This window comes from Blennius ocellaris (assembly GCF_963422515.1).
Source record: "Blennius ocellaris genome assembly, chromosome: 16".
Classification (NCBI taxonomy): domain Eukaryota; kingdom Metazoa; phylum Chordata; class Actinopteri; order Blenniiformes; family Blenniidae; genus Blennius; species Blennius ocellaris.
Genome location: NC_137665.1, coordinates 3811865 through 3831498, shown reverse-complemented (window position 1 = coordinate 3831498; position 19634 = coordinate 3811865). Strand labels below are relative to the sequence as shown.

General features: G+C 45.9%; 1 protein-coding gene across 2 annotated transcripts; it reads left to right on the top strand.

Moving 5' to 3' along the window:
* Positions 1-3152: 3152 nt before the first annotated feature.
* wipi2 (WD repeat domain, phosphoinositide interacting 2) lies at positions 3153-11051 on the top strand. 2 transcript variants are annotated; one of them, XM_080512054.1, is made up of 12 exons: positions 3153-3387; positions 4201-4283; positions 5820-5989; positions 6096-6192; positions 6423-6520; positions 6613-6705; positions 6801-6871; positions 6961-7074; positions 7244-7408; positions 8451-8558; positions 8724-8821; positions 9749-11051. In XM_080512054.1, exons 1-12 carry the CDS (start codon positions 3314-3316, stop codon positions 9859-9861), a joined length of 1284 nt encoding a protein of 427 aa, XP_080368180.1. In that variant the 5' UTR covers positions 3153-3313; the 3' UTR covers positions 9862-11051. The 2 variants fall into 2 exon arrangements, with proteins under 2 accessions (XP_080368180.1, XP_080368181.1); XM_080512055.1 differs by lacking the exon at positions 8724-8821 and having other exon boundaries at positions 9749-9884.
* Positions 11052-19634: the final 8583 nt, after the last annotated feature.

The window sequence follows — 19634 nt, the reverse complement described above, 5'->3', positions numbered from 1 at the left end:
CGCGTGCGTGTTCATTATTCTTACAGATCCTGTTCACCTTCCCTGCAAACACGCGCGTCAACGGAAAATTAAATATTATCCAACAATAACAGTGCCCACCAGAAGCCCTTTGTGGCACGGTGCGGCAGCTGTGTGAGAAAGAACAGATGCATTATGCAAACACACACAGATATCCAAACAAGTTTCCTCGCTGGGAGCAAAACACGTTACACATTTACCCCCCCCCCCCCCCCCCCCCCCCCCCCCGCTCCCCGCAGCTGTGTCTGGAGATAAGACTCCATGTCAAGGACTGTTGCAAGTTCACCAACATTTGTGCACGTAAATAACATCATAACGCCCAAAAAGTGCGAGGGGAAGAAAAAAAAAATCCACTTGATAAAAAAAAAAAAGGAGAAAAAAATGACAGGAAAGTGTATTGAACAGAAAACACTTTATTTCCAGACCTCTTAAAGAAAATACACACATGCATGTAATATCTTTGCAGCGCTTCATATAGAAGTTTTGCTTTAAAAGTACATTTCGAAGCTGGGAAATGCTGCTATTGCCCTTTTGTTCTTTATTTTCCCAGAGCCCGTCTTCTTGAGTGTCTCTGTCCATCTTCTATTTTTTTTTTTTTGGAAGCTGTGCTCCGGACCCCTGCCTGTGCTGACAGACCTGGAAACAGTGAACTGGACCAAACAGGTCACACAGCTGAGTCCGGATGGCAAACAGGCTAATTTATACTTCAAAAACAACAACATCCTTATGAATATTAGTTTGTCCTCTAACATTTGGCGCCTATCAAATCCTGATTGCTTTTAAGTATTTATTTGATTATAAATTCTTCTATAAAACTACTTTCTTACTATCTTGTCCCTGCTTTTTTTTGTTTTTTTTCGCCCACTCCACATCTCCCCTCCTTTTGTTCTGGTCGATCGTGCTCATCGGATGAGCACATGTCTGCAAAAGACTCCGACATGCTCAGACTTACACCTGAAACTCCAATGAAACTGATACACACACAAATAACCGTGACTCACACTCAGAATTACGTCTCAGTCGATGCCTCGCCCGCCGTTTACTCCCCCGTCCCACGCCTCAAACCGTGTCTCTGTAACCGCCGGAGTTGTTGGCGGTTGGTTGGAGCGTAAATCGAGTAGAAGTCGTGACAGTCATGCCCATGATACAGCAGGACAGGTCATGGAGGAAACGATCACTGTGGATCCTTGAACAACAGCGATGCTCAAACGACTGGAGAAGATTTGATTTAAATATCTGCCGTTATGTAACAAGACCTGATGCATCATTTATGAGTTTGTGACAATAATTCTATACCTTGTGGAGCATCTTAGACATATATGGAATTTCATTCAGTCTGCAGCATACTTTAATTGATTCATTATATGTTATCACATATGATTAAAAAAAACAGAGGCCAGTTGACAAAACAGATATGTGCATTTAGTTCTAACATTTCCCCTTTATATTCAATGTTGTGCTATGTTATGGATGCGCATTGCTCCTGATTCCTGAACAAAATGAATATTATCACATAAATGCATACATGACAGGTGCACTTCTTATAGATCTCACATATACAGTATGATTACTTCTTGAGCTGCATGTTATTTGGTATGCAGGTGTGGGTAATATAGGTGGGATTTATCTTCATATGTCGTGTGTGTTAGATGAATCCTATAGGAAAAGGCAATACAAAAATCAAAATCTGGATCTAAGTGTCTTCCTGACATGGTCTTCAATGTGCAAAATTAAATTAAAACCGTCATTGTTTCCACTGCCACTTCCTCAGGCACACGTTCAAGGCCGATCTCAGGGTTTCTTCTCTCCAATATAAGGCAACCCAAAGGCTTCGTGATCCTGATAAAAGCGTAAAACCACCTCACTTGTCTCATTTCCCATGTGGATGAGGAGCAGCTTTATTTGGAGCTTTTCACAAAGTAATCCAAACGCCGCTGTCTGTCACGACGGAGGCTTCCAGCCTGCAAAGATAACTCTCCCAAAATGTGGCCTCAACATTCCAAAGTCCGTAAAACGTCACAGGGAACTCTGGTGGAGGTCTTCTCCGGGTCAAAAGCATTTCCAGGAATATTTTAACAATCTCCAGGACTCTGCCACCACAGAGATTTTTAATTACTGCTGTGATATCCAGCCAGATTACGGCATATTGGAAAGAAAATAGTAATGCGGACTCACTGGAACTTTTGAAAAACAAACTGTGATTGAAAAGCATAAAACACTGACTTTTGTCACTTAATCATAAACTACTAAAGTCACTTCATGAGCTGCAAATCTGTATATCTAATTTAACAATAAATATTTGATCTGGGCCAGTGGTTAGTCCTCCTGCCTCACAGGCCTTTCTGTGCAGAGTTGCATGTTCTCCCTGTGTGTGTGCATCATTAAACATGCTGTTAAATTATTCTTTGTGCCAAAAGATGGTCACCACATAAAGTTGACCATTTGAGAGAGTGGCATGAGAGTTGTGTCTGAGATATGGGATTGATGCAAATTTGTGACAGGTCATCAGTAGTGTACCTTCGAATCGGGGCATGTTTCAGCTTTTTAAACACGAGACACCCTCATCAATATATACCTGTGAGGTCAATTGATTACCCTAAATTGTCTCTACTTGTGAATGTGAGTGTGTCCCTCTTTCCCCCCCCCTGGGTGCATCCTGGGGTTGGCTCCAGCGTGCACAGGATGGAGCAGTGTAGAATAAGTGATGGCTATTTCATTCAAGCAAAAAAAGTTTACAGTAATGGTTAATGAATAGTACCAATAGTATGTTCAAATACCGCTTCTATAATTACTTTAACACTTGTGATGAGATGCAGTTAAAAACAAATATCTGTAATTGTTAAACTTCCCAAGAGGGGGCGCTGGTACATAAAACCATAGAGGAACTGGAAAGTGGGGACTTTTCGAGTGTTGCTAAACATCTCCTTGCAGCAGACGCTTACAGAGTCTGAGAGAGAAATACAGACAGTGTTATATTTATTGAGTTCAGGACGGAGCTCCAGGGTCGTGGCGCGTCTCCCGTGTGGAGGGTCCTCGTGAGAGTGTGGGAGCGAGCCGGGGGGGGGTGTTGTCCTGTCCCTTTAAACGTGCGGCACGCTGCGTGCTCTGCGCATGCGCGCTGAGGGGGTGAAGCGGCCCCCATGTAAAACAACAACAATCACTACAGCGGCACTGTGGACGAAAGCGATGGCTCCCTGAAAAGCCCAGCGCCTGGCCCTGATCACCCAGCACGTCCCGGTCCGGCGAGCTGCTCTTTCCCGCCCCCCCGGGAGCTTTTTTGGATGGTGCCGAGCCCATGAACCTGGCCAGTCAGAGCGGGGACGCTGGCGGCAGCCAGCTCCTCTTCGCCAACTTCAACCAGGACAACACGTAAGGCCGGGCCGGGGACTGGCAGCGGACCCGACGGCCTTGTACCGTACCCGCTAACGCGGGCTAGCTCCGCGTCTGGCCGCGTTGCGGGCTCCCGAGAGCTCGACGTGAAACGTGTTTAACGCGGACTCCTTGATAAGAAACACTTACCGACGGAGGGCGACGCCGGTCGGATAACGAACGACCCATTTTTACAGTTATTTAACTCGTCGGTGGCGCAGGTTTGCGGCTAGCATGATGCTGAGTGGTCATGGGGCTAACTTTAGCCACAATACACAAACATGTGGATTAGGTGTCGTGGAACTTTTTTTGTTGTTTTTTTTTTTTTAACACGGCTCTTCTGAGGATGTCTTTGTTTTATGCACATTAAATTCACATAGTATCTTAAGTGGTTTAGCCTCTGCAAGTGTTTATTATGTAGTTACAATCGACTTATATCTGTAAAAGTTAAAACCTCTTTTTCTTTTTAAATATTAAAGTAAAGCACGTTGAGAGAATTTGGCGAAATATACTGATTTCTGTTCAAAACTGTACAAGGCTGGTGTGGTTATTGCAAAAAAAACAGACCAAGTCGTGTGACCACAGCCAGGATGTGCCTCCCCACATGTTGCTGGTCCAGTGGCTCAGACTCTGAAGTCAGTCCAACAGGCTGATCCTGCTGATGTTCACAGTAAAAAAAAAAAAAAAGCCTCTGGCCACTGGAATAACGATCACTGACTTCATTCATCAATATTCACTTTCATTCTTCAGCCCAAATGTGTGGTTGCATGCTCACTGCAGCGCCCAATCTCTCTGTCTGTTGTATCTGTGCAGGTCCTTGGCTGTTGGCACCAAATCGGGATACAAGTTTTTCTCCCTGTCCTCTGTGGACAAATTGGAGCAGATCTATGAATGTAGTAAGTATTGCGTAAGCAACATCCCTGCCTTCAGTTGCCATCTGCCCACTCGTTTGTGCGCAGAGCGCAAAATACGTTTCGTATTGTTCGACAAAAGCCAGTTTGGTTCAATTATTGCACAGTAATGTTTATCGTCATATTTTGTTAATTGCATGCCGTCTGGGCGCACTATGAGGCTTTTATTTTGAATATCAATGGTATCTTGTCAGCACTTCTCTCATATTCTTCCAACAGTGAGCGTCCACATCAAAATTGGATTACGTCCTATATATTTGTCATAATCTTCTCTTGCACTTTTATACTATTGTCCAATCTGCAACATCAAGAGTTGTATTGATTCTGTTGGGCGTCGCACATCGCTGCTGGCTTACAGTCGCCTATCAAACAACACTTGTCATCTCATTTATTTAAGTGGTAGATAGAAACGTTCTTGTCATGTATGCTGGTTCAGTAGTTGCTTGACCTCGCATATAGTAAATTTAGCAACTCGATAGTGGAATCGCTCTGGTACCGTGGACATTAAGTTTGAATTTGTTTTCCAAAAAAAGGCTCCGTACATGCTGGTAAAGTTCACATTGGGTCTCGTTCTTTGCGGCGGCATTTTTCAGTTGGGTGCTCAGACGGGTTTTTAGCAGCTTTGTCGTCGGCTTTGAGGAATTAACAAGAAGCTTGCATATGTTTGGTAGGAGAAGGATTTTTTTGAGGGGACGTGGGCATATTTGATCAAATGTTGTGTTAATCAGCAGTTGCTCAACGGTGCATCTCGGGATGTGTCCTGGCATAACCCACGTGTAGCGTAATGCAATCTATAAAAGAAACACCTTCACCAATAGCTGACGGTCAACAGAGGCGTCTTTCAAACAAAGAGTCCCATTTTCATTTCTGCAGCAGTTTTAAGACGATCAACAGCTCCGGCACAAAAGAGGAAGCCAAAGGAAGGGAACTCGCGCTTCATTGTTTGTTTGGCTCGTGTTTGCTCAAGCCATTCTCGCGAAGTACATTGTGTGTGTGTGTGTGAGTGTTCATCCATCCATCCATCTTCTATACCGTTCTATCCAACTTAGGGTCACGGGGCGCTGGAACCACTGGAGCTGACAATGGGCGGAGGCAGGGTACACCATGGACACGTCACCAGTCCATCACACTGCAAACACACAGAGACAGACAGACAATCACACACTCGCATTCAAAGCCTACCACTTTAGAGCGACCAATTATCCTCAAGTGCATGTTGTTGTTTTTTGGGGACTGTGGGAGGAAAGTATCCACAGGAAGAACACGCATGCTCCCCACAGAGAAGCTCTCAAAGCCCAACCTGGACTTGAAATGGGACCGTGTGGTTTTGGTTTCCCAACAGAAAGCTGCAAAAGCCTTCACCAATCCATTTTTTTTTTTTTTGTCACCTCAGTATCGTTATAAGCACATGCGTTTATGTATATTTCCTCCTCCAATAAGTACTTGGCTGTGGGCTCTGCGTTTGGCACGGTGAGGTGACGTGTTTCGCCGGTTTGTGTGTGTGTGTGTGCACCTCTGCAGCCGACACCGAGGACGTGTGCATCGTGGAGCGCCTGTTCTCCAGCAGCCTGGTGGCCATCGTGAGCCTGAAGGCTCCCCGGAAGCTCAAAGTCTGCCACTTCAAGAAGGGAACCGAGATCTGCAACTACTCCTATTCCAACACCATACTGGCCGTCAAGCTCAACAGACAGGTAGGAAAGTTAAAGGGGGTGTGGGGGGGGGCTCTGGAGCTCGCAGTGAGACCCGGAGGCCTTCCCAGACTTGACGTCTACAGTGCATCATGTGTTCCCTGTGCAGAGGCTGATAGTGTGTCTGGAGGAGTCGCTTTACATCCACAACATCCGGGACATGAAAGTGCTGCACACCATCAGAGAGACTCCGCCCAACCCTTCAGGTCAGCCTGATCAATACAGGATCTCCTTACTGGTGACGTAAGACACGAGGATGAAAAACGCCCGAAACCTCTTTTTGACCGTCGGAGTACTTTGACCTCCACGGTGCAGATAAGCCACCCAGGCTGACACTACTATTGCAACCACGATCTGACGGATTTGTTTTTATGAGTTCAGACGAGATCAACTGCATTGTTCTTTGTTTACCCAGCTTGTGTTTGCCCCCCTGCAGGACTGTGTGCCCTCTCCATCAGTAATGATAACTGTTACCTGGCGTATCCAGGCAGTGCAACAATAGGCGAAGTGCAGGTTTTTGACACAGTGAACCTGGTAGGTGATCGCCTTTTTTTTTCTTTTCTCTGGTAGCGAGCAACACATTATTATTTTTTTTTTTAATTGGAGCTCTTTTTTTTGTTTCCCAGCGAGCGGCGAATATGATTCCAGCCCACGACAGCCCGTTGGCGGCTCTGGCTTTTGACGCGAGCGGAACTAAACTGGCCACCGCCTCGGAGAAGGTAAGAGCGGCGACCGCACCCATACAGATGTGTGGCTTTTTCACTAGATATACGCGAGGGTCCCAAATCCCTGTCGTGTCGTCCACTCCCTCCAGGGCACGGTCATCCGCGTCTTCTCCATCCCCGAGGGACAGAAGCTGTTCGAGTTTCGACGGGGAGTCAAGAGGTACGACCGAAAAGCTCCCGGAGAGAATCTCGGCAAGTTGCGTTTGGTGCGTTCAGGTTCACCAGCTCCCCCGTCCTCGTGTGTTCCAGGTGCGTGAGCATCTGTTCTCTGGCGTTCAGCATGGAGGGTCTGTACCTGTCCGCCTCCAGTAACACAGAGACGGTCCACATCTTCAAACTTGAGACACAGAAAGAGAAGTATGTGTACGTACCGTCCTTTCTTTGTTTTTTTCTTTGAGAAGGCGCTCTATCGCGTGCACACGGATCTACGGTATGCATCCTTCTCCGCCCCCCCACCCCCCCCTCCCCTTCCCCAAACAAAACCCAGATGTCTCACGTGTGTGTGTGTGTGTGTGTGTGTGTGTGCACACAGGCCCGCGGAGGAGCCCGCCACCTGGGGAGGCTTCCTGGGGAAGGTGCTGATGGCCTCCACCACCTACCTGCCCTCTCAGGTCACGGAAATGTTCACCCAGGGGCGGGCGTTCGCCACCGTGCGCCTGCCTTTCTGCGGACACAAGAACATCTGCGCCTTAGCTGTGTGAGTATAAACAAAATACAATGCACATGCATTACTCATAGGTTTCTTCCAGCTCAATCGTGGTAATTCAAATCAATGTGAAACTAAATAGAATTCAACTAATGATGGATACAGGAAAACATCATTTTTCTATGTTGCGTCCTCTGTGAGGTGGTTGTTGCATAACTGAGTTTATCTTTGAGCAAATAAAGTGAATTGAAATACAAACTTCTCACTGATGATAGTGACTTCATATGTTTGCCTGGGCTGCTTGTTCAAAACTGCTCCCGGTGTGTTTTCGCCGAGCAAAACAACAACAACAACTCCCTTGTGTGGGAAGTAAGTTGCTCTTTCCACCCGATTGCGCAACGTTGCCATAATGAGTTTGTCTCGCGTCGTTGACCTCGAGAAATTCGCACCAAATCATCATGTTAACTCGTCCAGAAATAAACTGCGACTTGCGACTTCTTAACGTGTGCGTGCGGTCCCGCACAGGCATCGCTCGCCGCCGGTCGTCGTTTTGTTTGCCGACACGAGATTTGGCCCACTCGGCTGTAATTGAGCACTTGGCTCGCAGAAGCGCGGAAGTAAGACTCTGCTGTGCGGCCGAAGATGGTTATTGAGAAGGAGTGAGACGGCGTCACTGCGCTCAGACAAGAATCTCGCACACAAAACCGCAAAACGACAATCGCCGACCTATTTGTTTCCCGGGTTTTTGCCTCGTGATGAGTGAGTCGGCTAAAAAGCGCCCCGTCATGCTGCTCACGCCAGCTGAGATTTTTAGCTATTTTTAACCCCCCCCCCCAAAAAAAGAAAATTCCACTGCTGCTGTCCGACATGAATCACTTCCCTTTTCCTTCAAATTCCCACAAGTCACTGCTGCTTCACACAATTTCTAAACACTGAAAAGTTTATTCATTTCAGTAGATTTTGATCAGTGTGGGGTTTTACCAGTTAAGTTCATGAGTTGCGTAACGTCGCATTTACAGCAAAAACTGCACTTCTTCATTCAATAAGCTAAAAAAAAATAACTTTTTTTTTTTTTTTCTGTGTTTCAAATCAGGATTCAAAAGATTCCCAGACTGTTGGTAGCGGCGGCTGATGGTTACCTGTACTTGTACAATCTGGACCCGCAGGAGGGAGGCGAATGCACGCTGATGAAGCAGCACAGGTAACACACACACGCTCACACACACACACACTCACACACACACACACACACTCTCCCAGTAAATACAGAGCGCATGTGTCCGATGAAGGGTGATGATGCACAGGTCGGTAATGGGGGATCGTGATTTGTGACGGTTGATCTGAGAGATTGTGTCACTGACCTCAGGTTAGACGGCAGTGCTGAGCCCTCCAATGAGATCCTTGAGCAGGGGTCACATGACCGCCCACTTGTGGCCCAAACCTACAGTGCAGCTGTCACTAAAGGTATATTCACAAGTAACACTTTATTTCAGCGGTCCATAGTTTCCTCATGGTTTTCTCTTTATCTGTCTATTGGAGTTCGATGGAACAAAATTCTGTTATTTTAATTTATGTTTTCAAGCAGTTGGGAGTTTTGAACGATATGTTTTGGGGCAGAGCTTTATTTAAAACCCAATCAATTATAACACATTAACTCGCCTCTTTGACTATATTTTAAGTTATTTGGAGCGGCGCCCCGTCGGGCTGTATATTACATTTAGGGCCCATTTACACAGCAGCAATTTTAAGTTGGGGGGGGGGGGGGGAGAAAGCCTCGAGATGAATTTTGACTTTAAATGTTTTCGTGTCAATGCGGCCTTGGATTAGTTTTTTTTTTTTTATTAACTGGGCTTTTTCCTGCATGTCCCTGGGGATGCTAAAATATTAAAAACGCCTTTCATTGCAACGCACTGAATTTGAACTCCACTGCGAGCTAAAGCAATAAAACGAAACATGGGCTTTAATTGACAATTTCACAGAAAAATGGTGGTTCCCTCTACTTTTAAAGGCATAATCTATTCTAACCCTGCGTGATCCTTGTGTGAATTCTTTACAGTTATTTAGTTAGTTAATAAATATTTACATTTCCCTCTTTTTAAAAGACTCCTGAGGAAATTGTTAGGAATTTATGGACCCATTTAGTAAAGTGTTACCATGTTGTTGTTTTTTTTTTTTTTTTTTTAAATGTGTCACTGTGGTGTAGTAGATGTTTGTGCGTGAAGATTTCGTGCCCGTCTGTTATAAAATGTTGTGGGGGGGGGGGGGGGTGGTAAGTGGCTCGTCTGGAGTGCACCCAAACAAAACAAAAAAAAGAAGAAGAACAATTTCCCTATGTGAATATCTGTCACTTCCCATTCGTGTGGACGTCTAACTCCCCAACGTGTCTCTTAGGTTACTGTGAAGAACAAGGCGCCGTCGGGGGCGCGGGGCTCGAAGACGACCTCAATGACTTACGCTTAGAGGAGGAGAACGAGCAGCCGCCCCTCATCCTCGAAACTGACTGACTTGACACGCCTGCCAATCAGAGGGCTCCTCTGATGCTGCTACATACATGTGACACGAGGAGGGATGGAGGGAGGGAGGGGTCAGGAACAAGAATCACAAATGCAGGGGGGAGTGTTTTTTTGTTTTTTTTTGAAAAACGCTCAAAAGTGTTCAAGAGCCCGTCTGTGTGCGTTTGTGTGTTCACATACACGTCTGTCTTCTTCTTTCCTTCCTTTTCCTCCCTTCTTTCCCCTCCTCAGTTTAGCCTGTGCGGGTCGAACTGACGCTTTGCATGTACATGTGCCAACCGCTGGAAAAAAAAAAGAAGAAGAAAGAAAAAAAAAAAAGTGCTCCCATGTGAAAATGAGCATCTTTGGGCACGAGTGTGTGATTTAAAGAAAAAAAAAAAGAGAGAAACGAAACAAAAATAATGTAGCTGTGTCTTCTTCTAAAGACACACACCATATATACACACAGGCGCAAGCACTGTGTACAATGAAAGTGATTGTGTAAGTGCCTCTCTGCCCCCCCCCCCCCCCCATGCTTTCTCTTGTTTTAAGAGGGAGGACCTCTCTGCATTTGTTTTAATAAAATCTTAATTGAAGGCGTGCGCTATCGTTTCCTCTCTCACCTGCAGTCGCCGTCCGTCCAGCGTGGCGTGACAAGTTTACCCAGAATGAAATGTGTGTGTGTGCGTGCGCTTGTGCCGAGAGCCCATTTATGTGTGTGTGCTGGGCATGTACATTAAGCAAAACATCTAGAAAGAATTAGCCTCCACTCACTCGTCCCTCCTTCAGTCCCATCCCCCCCCCTCCTGCAATCATCGGTTGATTTTAAACTGATACTGATCTTTTTCTTTTCATTTTTTAAAAATCTACGTAACCAATCATAACTGATGACGTGTCACGTGTATGAAAACATGCATGGTGTTGTTGATGTGATACTGTATCCATACATCAGAGACATTTGGGGAAGGGGGGGGGGGTCAGCTTAGGAGGTCCTCGGTCCTGCTTTTGCTCCTCATCCTACTGTATCTCTACATGAGTTGATGTGACAAGATGTCACCATATCATCGGGTTATGACTCGCGAGGATCCGCGCTCGGCGGGACGGACGGTAGATTTGTAATTCGATTGATTCGGAGGCGCCGGTCCAGGATGCCTGCGTGACTCCGCAGAAGTCCTCCGGTGTGCGACGCCGCAGGACGAGGATTAGCGATGGGGGGGGGTGGGTGGGGATCGTGGGAGTGTCAGGCATTTTCTAATGATTTTTGTACAAAATGTGAAGCATTCATCCGAAACTAAAATGACGAATAAATTCCATGTTGATGTATGAGACGGGTGCCTGTTGTTGTTTGACCGGGGGGTTTCATGAAACACAGACTGAATGAACCCTGACAATGTTTTCATTTGTCTGCATTCCAGCTCCAGATCGATCAGAAATTTTTTTTTAAAAAGTGAACTTCTGTCTCTCTATTAAACAAAGGCAAATATAAAATTGTATATTAACAGGATTTGGGGTTGAGTAAAACAAAATTTTAACGCAGTTCTGTTTCTGTTAATGGATATGTATTAATTTAAAATGTAGGAAAGAAGCCTAAACCCTATAAAGTACACAAATTGTTCTTGTTTTTTATAATTATTCAATTTATGGATGCATGAACCCTCAGCTGAATCCCACCCACGGATGGAGGCAGTCTACAGCAAGGATCGTATAGTGACCAATTATTCACACATGAGATTTAAGCTGTTGGGAGAAAAGAAGCATTGTAAACAAATCAGTCTAAAACTTTACCTCAGTACTGTGCATACACTGTATTTTACGGTTAATGTAGAAACACTGAACAAACCAACTATTGTGAATTCAATCGTGTAAGAAAAGGGAATTTAATGATTTGTCTTAATTTTGCTTAGAATCTATAATTTACCTCAGGCTCAATTTAAAGCCAGGGAAGTACCCGGTGATGTTGCCTTTAACAGTTTGTGGTGTTAAAACTTTTCCTTCAGACTCGACTATCATTTCTGCCTGATGTTTTGCCTGCTACAAACTGGGGTAAAAACCAGGGGTCTTCCACAATTAAGGTCAAAGTTCAACCCATTATGGCACCAGGAGGACCTTTACTGTGCACAATTAAACGTAGTTAAGTCAACAGAAGAAGATTCATTGCAGAAACGACGGTGTGACAAATGTTCTTTCTCTAAAAACCACAACAGATTGCGCCCCTCTTCCTTGCACACACACACACACACACACCTGAAACTTGTACACGCAAATTATATTAGAAGCAACAAGTACAGAACAGTCTACATCAATTCCTCCTGCTAAGAATATCCTGATGAGGACTACAAATCTTAATTAGGTCATTTAAGACTTTTCCAGAGCTCTGTTGAGCCACATGTAAGACTTTAGTCCTAATATGTCTTGTTTACCCCTCAGTGCTTCCTGTCCTCCACTGGGAGCCTTGCTGACCTGGACCAACTTTTTCTCTGGCTCCTTTGCATCATCCAGCTCCTGCACAAGTTTTCTCCCTGAATTTAGACAAACTCAGGGACACAAAAACAAGTTTCTGTTCATGTTACAGAGATAATAAATTCTACTGAAAGTGGTGGAGAAACAAAAATCCATCCCTTTTGGCTGTTGTCCAGTTTCAAACTCTTCTTTTTTTTTCTCGCTTTTTTTGGCAAAAACTCACGACTTCTTGTCCACAACTGCTGCTTCTGCTGCATTTCACTCGTCATGTACAGGTGAAAAAATAACTTTAAAAAAAACTAAACTTGTCCAGCACACCTAAAGCTTCGGGATATGACTTTGACTTCTCTACAGGCAAATCCCTTGGTGAACAAATATTCTCAATAAATGAATAAATAAACACCTTGACCTTCTCCAGTCTGGCAGCTCTGGCCCGGGCCGCCCCCTCATCCTCCTCATCCTCCTCATCCCCCTCATCCTCCTCATCCTCCTCATCCTCCTCATCCTCCTGGAGACGCAGTGCAGGTTTGCGCCTGCACAAGAGTGGGAGGACAGACACATTCTCACACTGACGCCTGGAAACAAGGAGCTGGAGCTCCTCCAGCTGCCCCTTGAGGAAAGTGAGATCAAGTCAGGCGTCGACGCTCTGCTGCTGCAAAACAACGAAACAAGAAGGACGGAGGAGGGGGAGGAGGAGGAGGAGGAGGAGAGGCATAAGCTGGAAGCATATCATCATCCAAGGGTAAGAAATTAACATGGTTCTTGAAAGTAAAACAAAAAACAAAAAAAACAATAATGAAGGAAACTTAAAGCTTTCGCTGGTCGATCAGCCTGGTTGCCACATCACCACAGTGGGTTATTGCTACTTGAATATGTGGTTCATCAGACCTGGATCTCTCAGTCACAGGATCAGGAGGAACCCCGGAGCGCCACCAGGGGGAACTGATGTCAGGGCCGTGGAAGAGAGCAGACTATCGCAGGATACCAAGAGTGCCTGTGTGTTATTATAGGAAGGACTTGAGGTGATGTGGAAACACAAATGTGTCTTTTAACCCCCCTCCCCCCCAAAAAAAAATAAAAAAATTGCAGCAATGGAATGAAGAAAGATAATAAAACGGAAATATTTGTGGATCACATAATTATTATTATTTTTTTAATGACATTAGTAAAGTTGGATTAAAGTTGTCGACACTGTTTGTTCATGTACCGGAGAAACAACGTGTCCTGTACCGTGGCTCTCGTGACTCTTCCAGCTCCTCCTCCAGCTTCGCTGAAAGGGAAACCAAAATAAACAAACCCTTACACAAAAGCAACAACAGCAACACAATTTCTACTGGTCCTCGTACCTTCGCCACTGTAACGTGGAAACACGGACTTGACAGTGTCAATGAGATTTATTCACTTCACATGTATTTTGGATTTTGCACCAAAATACACAATTCAGCTGCAGTGTGGGAGTATGTGTGTGTGTGTGTGTGTGTGCATGTGTGTGTAGTCGTGTGCACGTATGTGCTTGAATCACTCTGTAAAAAGTTAGACAGAGTTTTACAGGAAGAGCTTTTCTTCTGCTGCTCGGTGCCTGGAGCAGCTTCCATCTCTGTTGCACTAAGGATATCAATGTGGCTAATCCTGGCGACTGACGTCTAACTTCACGAAACAAAGTGCAACGTTATCAAGTTCTTACTGCACCAGTTCAAATCGGGCCTCGGCTCTTTTCTTTCCCCCTTTTTTTCGGTTTGAGGAAGTTCCTGGATTTTCCCCGGTGGTTCTCATGCAAAGCGACTTTGATGGTTGCGTCAGTCGCCTTTGGAAAAACGCACAGCTCCTCCAATGATGGAGGATTTTCCCATGGAAGAGGGGAAAGGGAAAATGTGTATTTTCTATGTAGTTTTTTTTTTTTATTTCCTCCAGCCTGAAGATCCGGGCCAATATTGACGGAGACCTTAATCGATCCCCTCCGACCGTCGTTGTAAAACATAAACCATAATGCAGATTTCACCCCCAGCGATGAGCAGCACGACTGAGAAGCACTCAGCCACCGCATCTCGGTGTCAAAGGTCTTATTGAAGCGGGTCAACGTCCACTTAAACATGCAGTTATCGATGGCCTTGGCAAGAGCGTTGATTGAATCCTCACAGTATAAAGTCCAGATACTGTATAGATGACTTTTCAAAGGTGGATTTGAATTTTTAGCCCATAATTGAAGCTCTTTCTTTTTTCTTTTTTTTTTCAGTACACCTGGACATATTAAGCCCATTTGCAGCTCCCCAGAGTCGATGGCCATGAGGTGGGCGACTTTGCGAGGCCCGTTAGGAAGGGGAAGAAGAAGGAATAATATAATAGCGTCGCTGACGAGATGGCGTTTAATGGAAGACAGATGCCATAACCCTAACCCTAGACACACACATTGCACCACCTCTTCAAAACACAAATACACACATCCACATGCACCCAACACCCCACAGGGTGGAGGGGGGGGTGGGGGCTCCCCCCAGCACCTCCCGCTGTGGTCCCGCCGTGTTCCGGGGCGGGTGCGGCTGGAGTGCGGGGGGCACGCTAGCTCGGGCGTGGCACCTCCGGGGGGGCTGGGTAGTGGTCCTCCCTCCCTATTCACAGTTGGACTGGTGGAGGACGAGATCCCGTAGTGGCCTGGTGGGGGCCTGGCTGGCGGCCTGGGGAGTGGGGGGCACCCCCCTCCCAACCATATAAATGTATGTACGTATGTCTGTATATATGTAGATATGTATGTCTGTGTGTGTATGTGTATGCTTGGTGTGTGTATCTGTGTGGGTGTGTATGTATGTCTGTGTGTGTGTATGCGTATGCTTGGGTGTGAGTGTGTGGGTGGGCTGGGATTAGGTGATGGGGTGGGGGGGGGGGTGGCTGTCCTCCGGCCGGGCCTGGCTGGGCCTTCGCTCTTCCTGGTCTGGGGGGGGGGCTGGTCTGGGGCTCGGCGGCTGGGGCCTTCTCTGTCCCGCCGGGGGTTGGGGGGGTGGTGGGGGGATGGCCCCCGGGGGTGCGGCGGGCTCCGCTGTCGGGGCCGGGGGGGCTCCCTGCCCGCGTGGCCTGGGGGCGCTGCGCTGGCCGGTCCCGGCTTGGCGGCTCGGTCGGGGCCCGGGGCTCTGCGCCCTTTATCCTTCTCCTGTGGGCCCCTCTGGCCTGGGGGGGGTCCTCTCTCCGCGCTCCGTCTGGTGCCTTCCGGGTTGGGGCGTGGCTCTCCGGGGGGGGCTGTCGGGGCCTCCCTGGATCCGGTGGGTCGCTGGGTGCCGGAGTGGCAGCGTCCGGCCCTGGTGGCCTTGGGCTCCGGGGTGGTGCTGCGGCCCCCCCACAACAGTTTCATTCACATCCAGAGGACAAACCACACACACACACACACACACACACACACACACACACACACACACACACACACACACACACACACACACACACACACTCCCACTCCTCATTGACGAGATTGTTCTGTTAACTATCAAAACCAAGTTGTTGTCTGCTTTTGTTGTTGTTGTGTTTGTTTGTTTGTTTTATTTATTTATTTATTTATTTTTGTTCTATGTCCTTTTGCTTTTTGCTTTTGTTATAATTGTTGTCATTATTTAGGTCTTTTGCTCTGTTGTTGCTCAGGCTGGTCTTAATCTCATGGCAGTTGGAAAATATTTAGATCACTGTGGTTAATGTATTATCAAAAAAAAAAAAAAAAAAAAACAATTGTATGTAGCACTAACAAGGGTATTGTATGTATTTTGTATTTTGTATTTTTTGTATTTATTTTGTTTCACCAAGCCTTTCTCTGTCTCTCCTCTCCTCTCCTCTCCTCTCCTCTATCCTCTCACCCCAACCGGTCCGCAGAATGCCGCCACCTCTGAGTCTGGTTTCTGCAAAGGTTTCTCCTTGTTGAGGGAGTTTTTCCTTTCCACAGTCGCAAACACACCTGCTTGCTCATGTGGATATGTTGGGCTTTTCTATTTTCTCTATAACAGCAAATTGGAATGACTGTAAAGTATTTAAAAATAATAATAAAAAAAAAAAAAAAAAAAAAAAAAAAAAAAGGAAGACAGATGCCACGTCGAGAGGACGAATATATGAGCTGGGGAGCAGAACAAATCGAGAGAGATGTCAAAAGATAAGGAGACGAGGTAGAAAGATGATAACTCGGCCAGAAGGGTACGCCAGGCAGAGAGAGGGGGGGGCTTTTTAATGCCCTCAGTGGCGTGAGTCCACTTCAAGTCTGCCCCTCTCTGACTTTCTGTTTGAACTCATTGCTTCCAAAGTGCGTTATGCCTCCGGCCGGCTTGTCCACGCTCATCTTCTCCTCAGGAGTGAAGCCCAGGACATCAAAGGCCTCCTGTGGACGCGACGGCGCAGAGAGAAAAGAGAGACTGCGACGTGAAATCACCCCAGAAGCAGCAGCACCATCAACAGGCAAATATACGGAGTTGGTCCATTTTTTTTTGCATAGGATTTTATTTTAGATTATGAATTCAAAACCAGAGCCCCGAGTAAATGTGCACATGAAAGTAAAGTTGCTGCTTGACTGCATAAAAATCTACCTCATGTTCCAAATGTTTTCAACTGAAAGGCTTTTAAACCTTCTTTAGGCCAGTCAGTGAAGTACACACATACTGAAAATATGCATTATGCGAGGATGTAAGAATATGGGCGAGGATTTGAACACCATCTATTGAAAAAGACCAAAACATGTATAACCCTACATTATTACCTCTTATACAATGCTGAGTTGTACTGTTGTAAAATGTTATAGCGTAAATAGAAATGTCATCTTAAAAAGTGCCCAAAACAGGAATGAAAGCCATTGTCTGCTACCAATGTTGTCTCTTTTCCAATGGAGTTATTAGGTTAATTGAACTTGCAAACCACAAACGCTATCATATTTTCGTCATATTATACAGAAGTGATAAATGAGGTTTGCATTGAGTAAAACCTTTGTTTATCTCTCAATTTCAGGTTTTCCTCTATATAATATTACTTTTACAAGCAGTTCAAACTTCTTACAAGCTCCTTACATAATTTCTATCCAGGAATCATTTTTCCTTTTCTGCAATTGGTTGTCCTTTTAGATATTAGGCTATGAACACATTACTTCTACATCTTTTCACATGAAGTCCAATTATATAAGTTCTTTGTTTTATTTTTTTTTTCCCGCCTCACTGAGGAATTCTGGCTTCTTTCCAGAGAGGAGTTAGTTGGTAATAAGTGATATCCTCATTCAGCAGCCTGCTGGGAAATTACTCTTGATTTCTCAAGTCGATCTTACGGGGGACCCATTTGTCTTACTTATTAGTAATTAACAGTTAGGGGTTTGTAAAAAAAAAAAAAAAAGTGCTAATTTTAATATAAATCGACTGATCAGTAAAATTGTGTTATTTTATCTGGTCCCTTGAAGCTAATAAAGACGAAAGAGATAAATGATCCAGCTGGCTTACTATTACTTCGAAAGGTAATAGTTTCATGACATGTAGATATTTCATTCGATAATGTTTTTGTTTTTTTTCTTGTGCGTTAACAAAATGTTCAGGACTTCTTGCTCCTGATGGTTTTTTCCCAAATCCCTCCAGCACGGGGTGAGCCTGAATGATTGGGTCCTCCGGAAAGTAGACAAGCTAAATCTATAGTATTTCCATCAAGGAGACATGTTATTAGATTCCATTCAATCAATGCCTGCCCATTGGAGTCTGGAGCTTTTCCCCCCAGAGCCTCCGACGTCGTACCGCAAGTACCGGAGAGTACTTCTCTGCGTCTCCAGCCTTCCCAGGGCCGAGCGCTCGACTCGTGGAGAATCGTCGGAAGCAAACGATAGGCGAGTCGTAGGGAACTCTGATGCTCGGCGACGACAGGAACGTAAAGAGGGCAGAGGAGATAAAGGGAGAGAGAGGACGGATAATTGCCGCTGATTCCCAACCGGGTGGATCAGAGGGGCTGCTGATGTTCTCTGTCAGCACTGTGAACAACACCGGCAGCTGTCAGCTCTCCCCCGATGCCTCGTAACGGCTTCAAAGTACTCTTCCACTCCCCGTGACAAATCATCACACGCCACACTGATTACACACCTCCAGCCACTGTCCTCTTTCCATACCGACGTACGGCTACGTAATGACTTTCAAGCAAACAGTCTCCGGAGGGGGGGGGGGGAAACCAAATCACCGCAAATCACCGCATTCTACTTGTCCACCTTTGTCGCCACCTTTCATTGACCGATGAAAAAGCTCCCCTCTCTCGACTCTGTAAACTTCCCCCCTCGCTGTATCTTTGTCTGAATTTACTGAGATGCACTGTTGAGTCTGATAGACAGATAAATGTTCAATTGACTTACGCAGCCATATTTTATTACTGGGTGATCACCCTCTAACACGGCACACGATCCGGTGTGTGTCTATTAATACACTCCAATGACCGACCAGGCAAAGTGTTCATCCTCATTAGAAGCGGCGGAATGTGCACTTCTTGCCTTGAGGACATTTGGAAACTCTAACCTGAGAACTGAAGTGAAACCAGCTCTACCATCTGAACCGCAGGTGACATGCAACTCCTCATTAAGCTGTTATGCAGCCGTGGTGTTTCAATAGATTCCTTTTCGAGCGGCAGGCCATTATGAGTGCTGACGTAGCGGCTCCACCGGTTTCCTCGGGTGAAGGAAGTGAGGTTGGCCATGTCGCTGGACTGACAGAGTTTCGATCGGTATGAACTCACAAACGCAAAAAAAAAAAAAACCCAATAACAAACAAACTGAAAAGCATTAAACAGTTTTATCGTGAGGCTTACATTGTTCTTGGTGGTCTTGACGGTGACTTTGTCACTCAATCTGCCCGGCAACAAAAAGCCTCCCTTTGGCCTTCGACCCAGCAGGAGCTCTTGATGTCATACGATTTGTTGATGGCGTTCAGGCGCTCCTCCTCTGATTGGACCGGGAACGGCATGGGGGGTCCTCATTGTCCCCCACTCTCCCCTTTATACACAGATTGGGCATGGTGGCCACTTCAGCTGTCACCACACACACACACACACACACACACACACCAAGTGATTGACCAGCTCACAAATCCGCCAGCCGCCGCCGAGACACCGCTTCTCATGTACCTCCCAATCGAAAAAAAATATCCAACTTTAATATGACCTCTGTGGATAATTAAACAACCACGAACCGAACACGGTGAGAAGGGAACTCTTCTCATCGTGTCCACCAAAGCGTGATGAGGCGTCAGCGTGCCGCCATTTTTATTCAGCGCACAGTCGTAATCATAACAAGACTCCTCAGAACTAAAGCAGCTGTTGCTCTCAGTTCTCAAAGGACGGGAGGCACAAATACA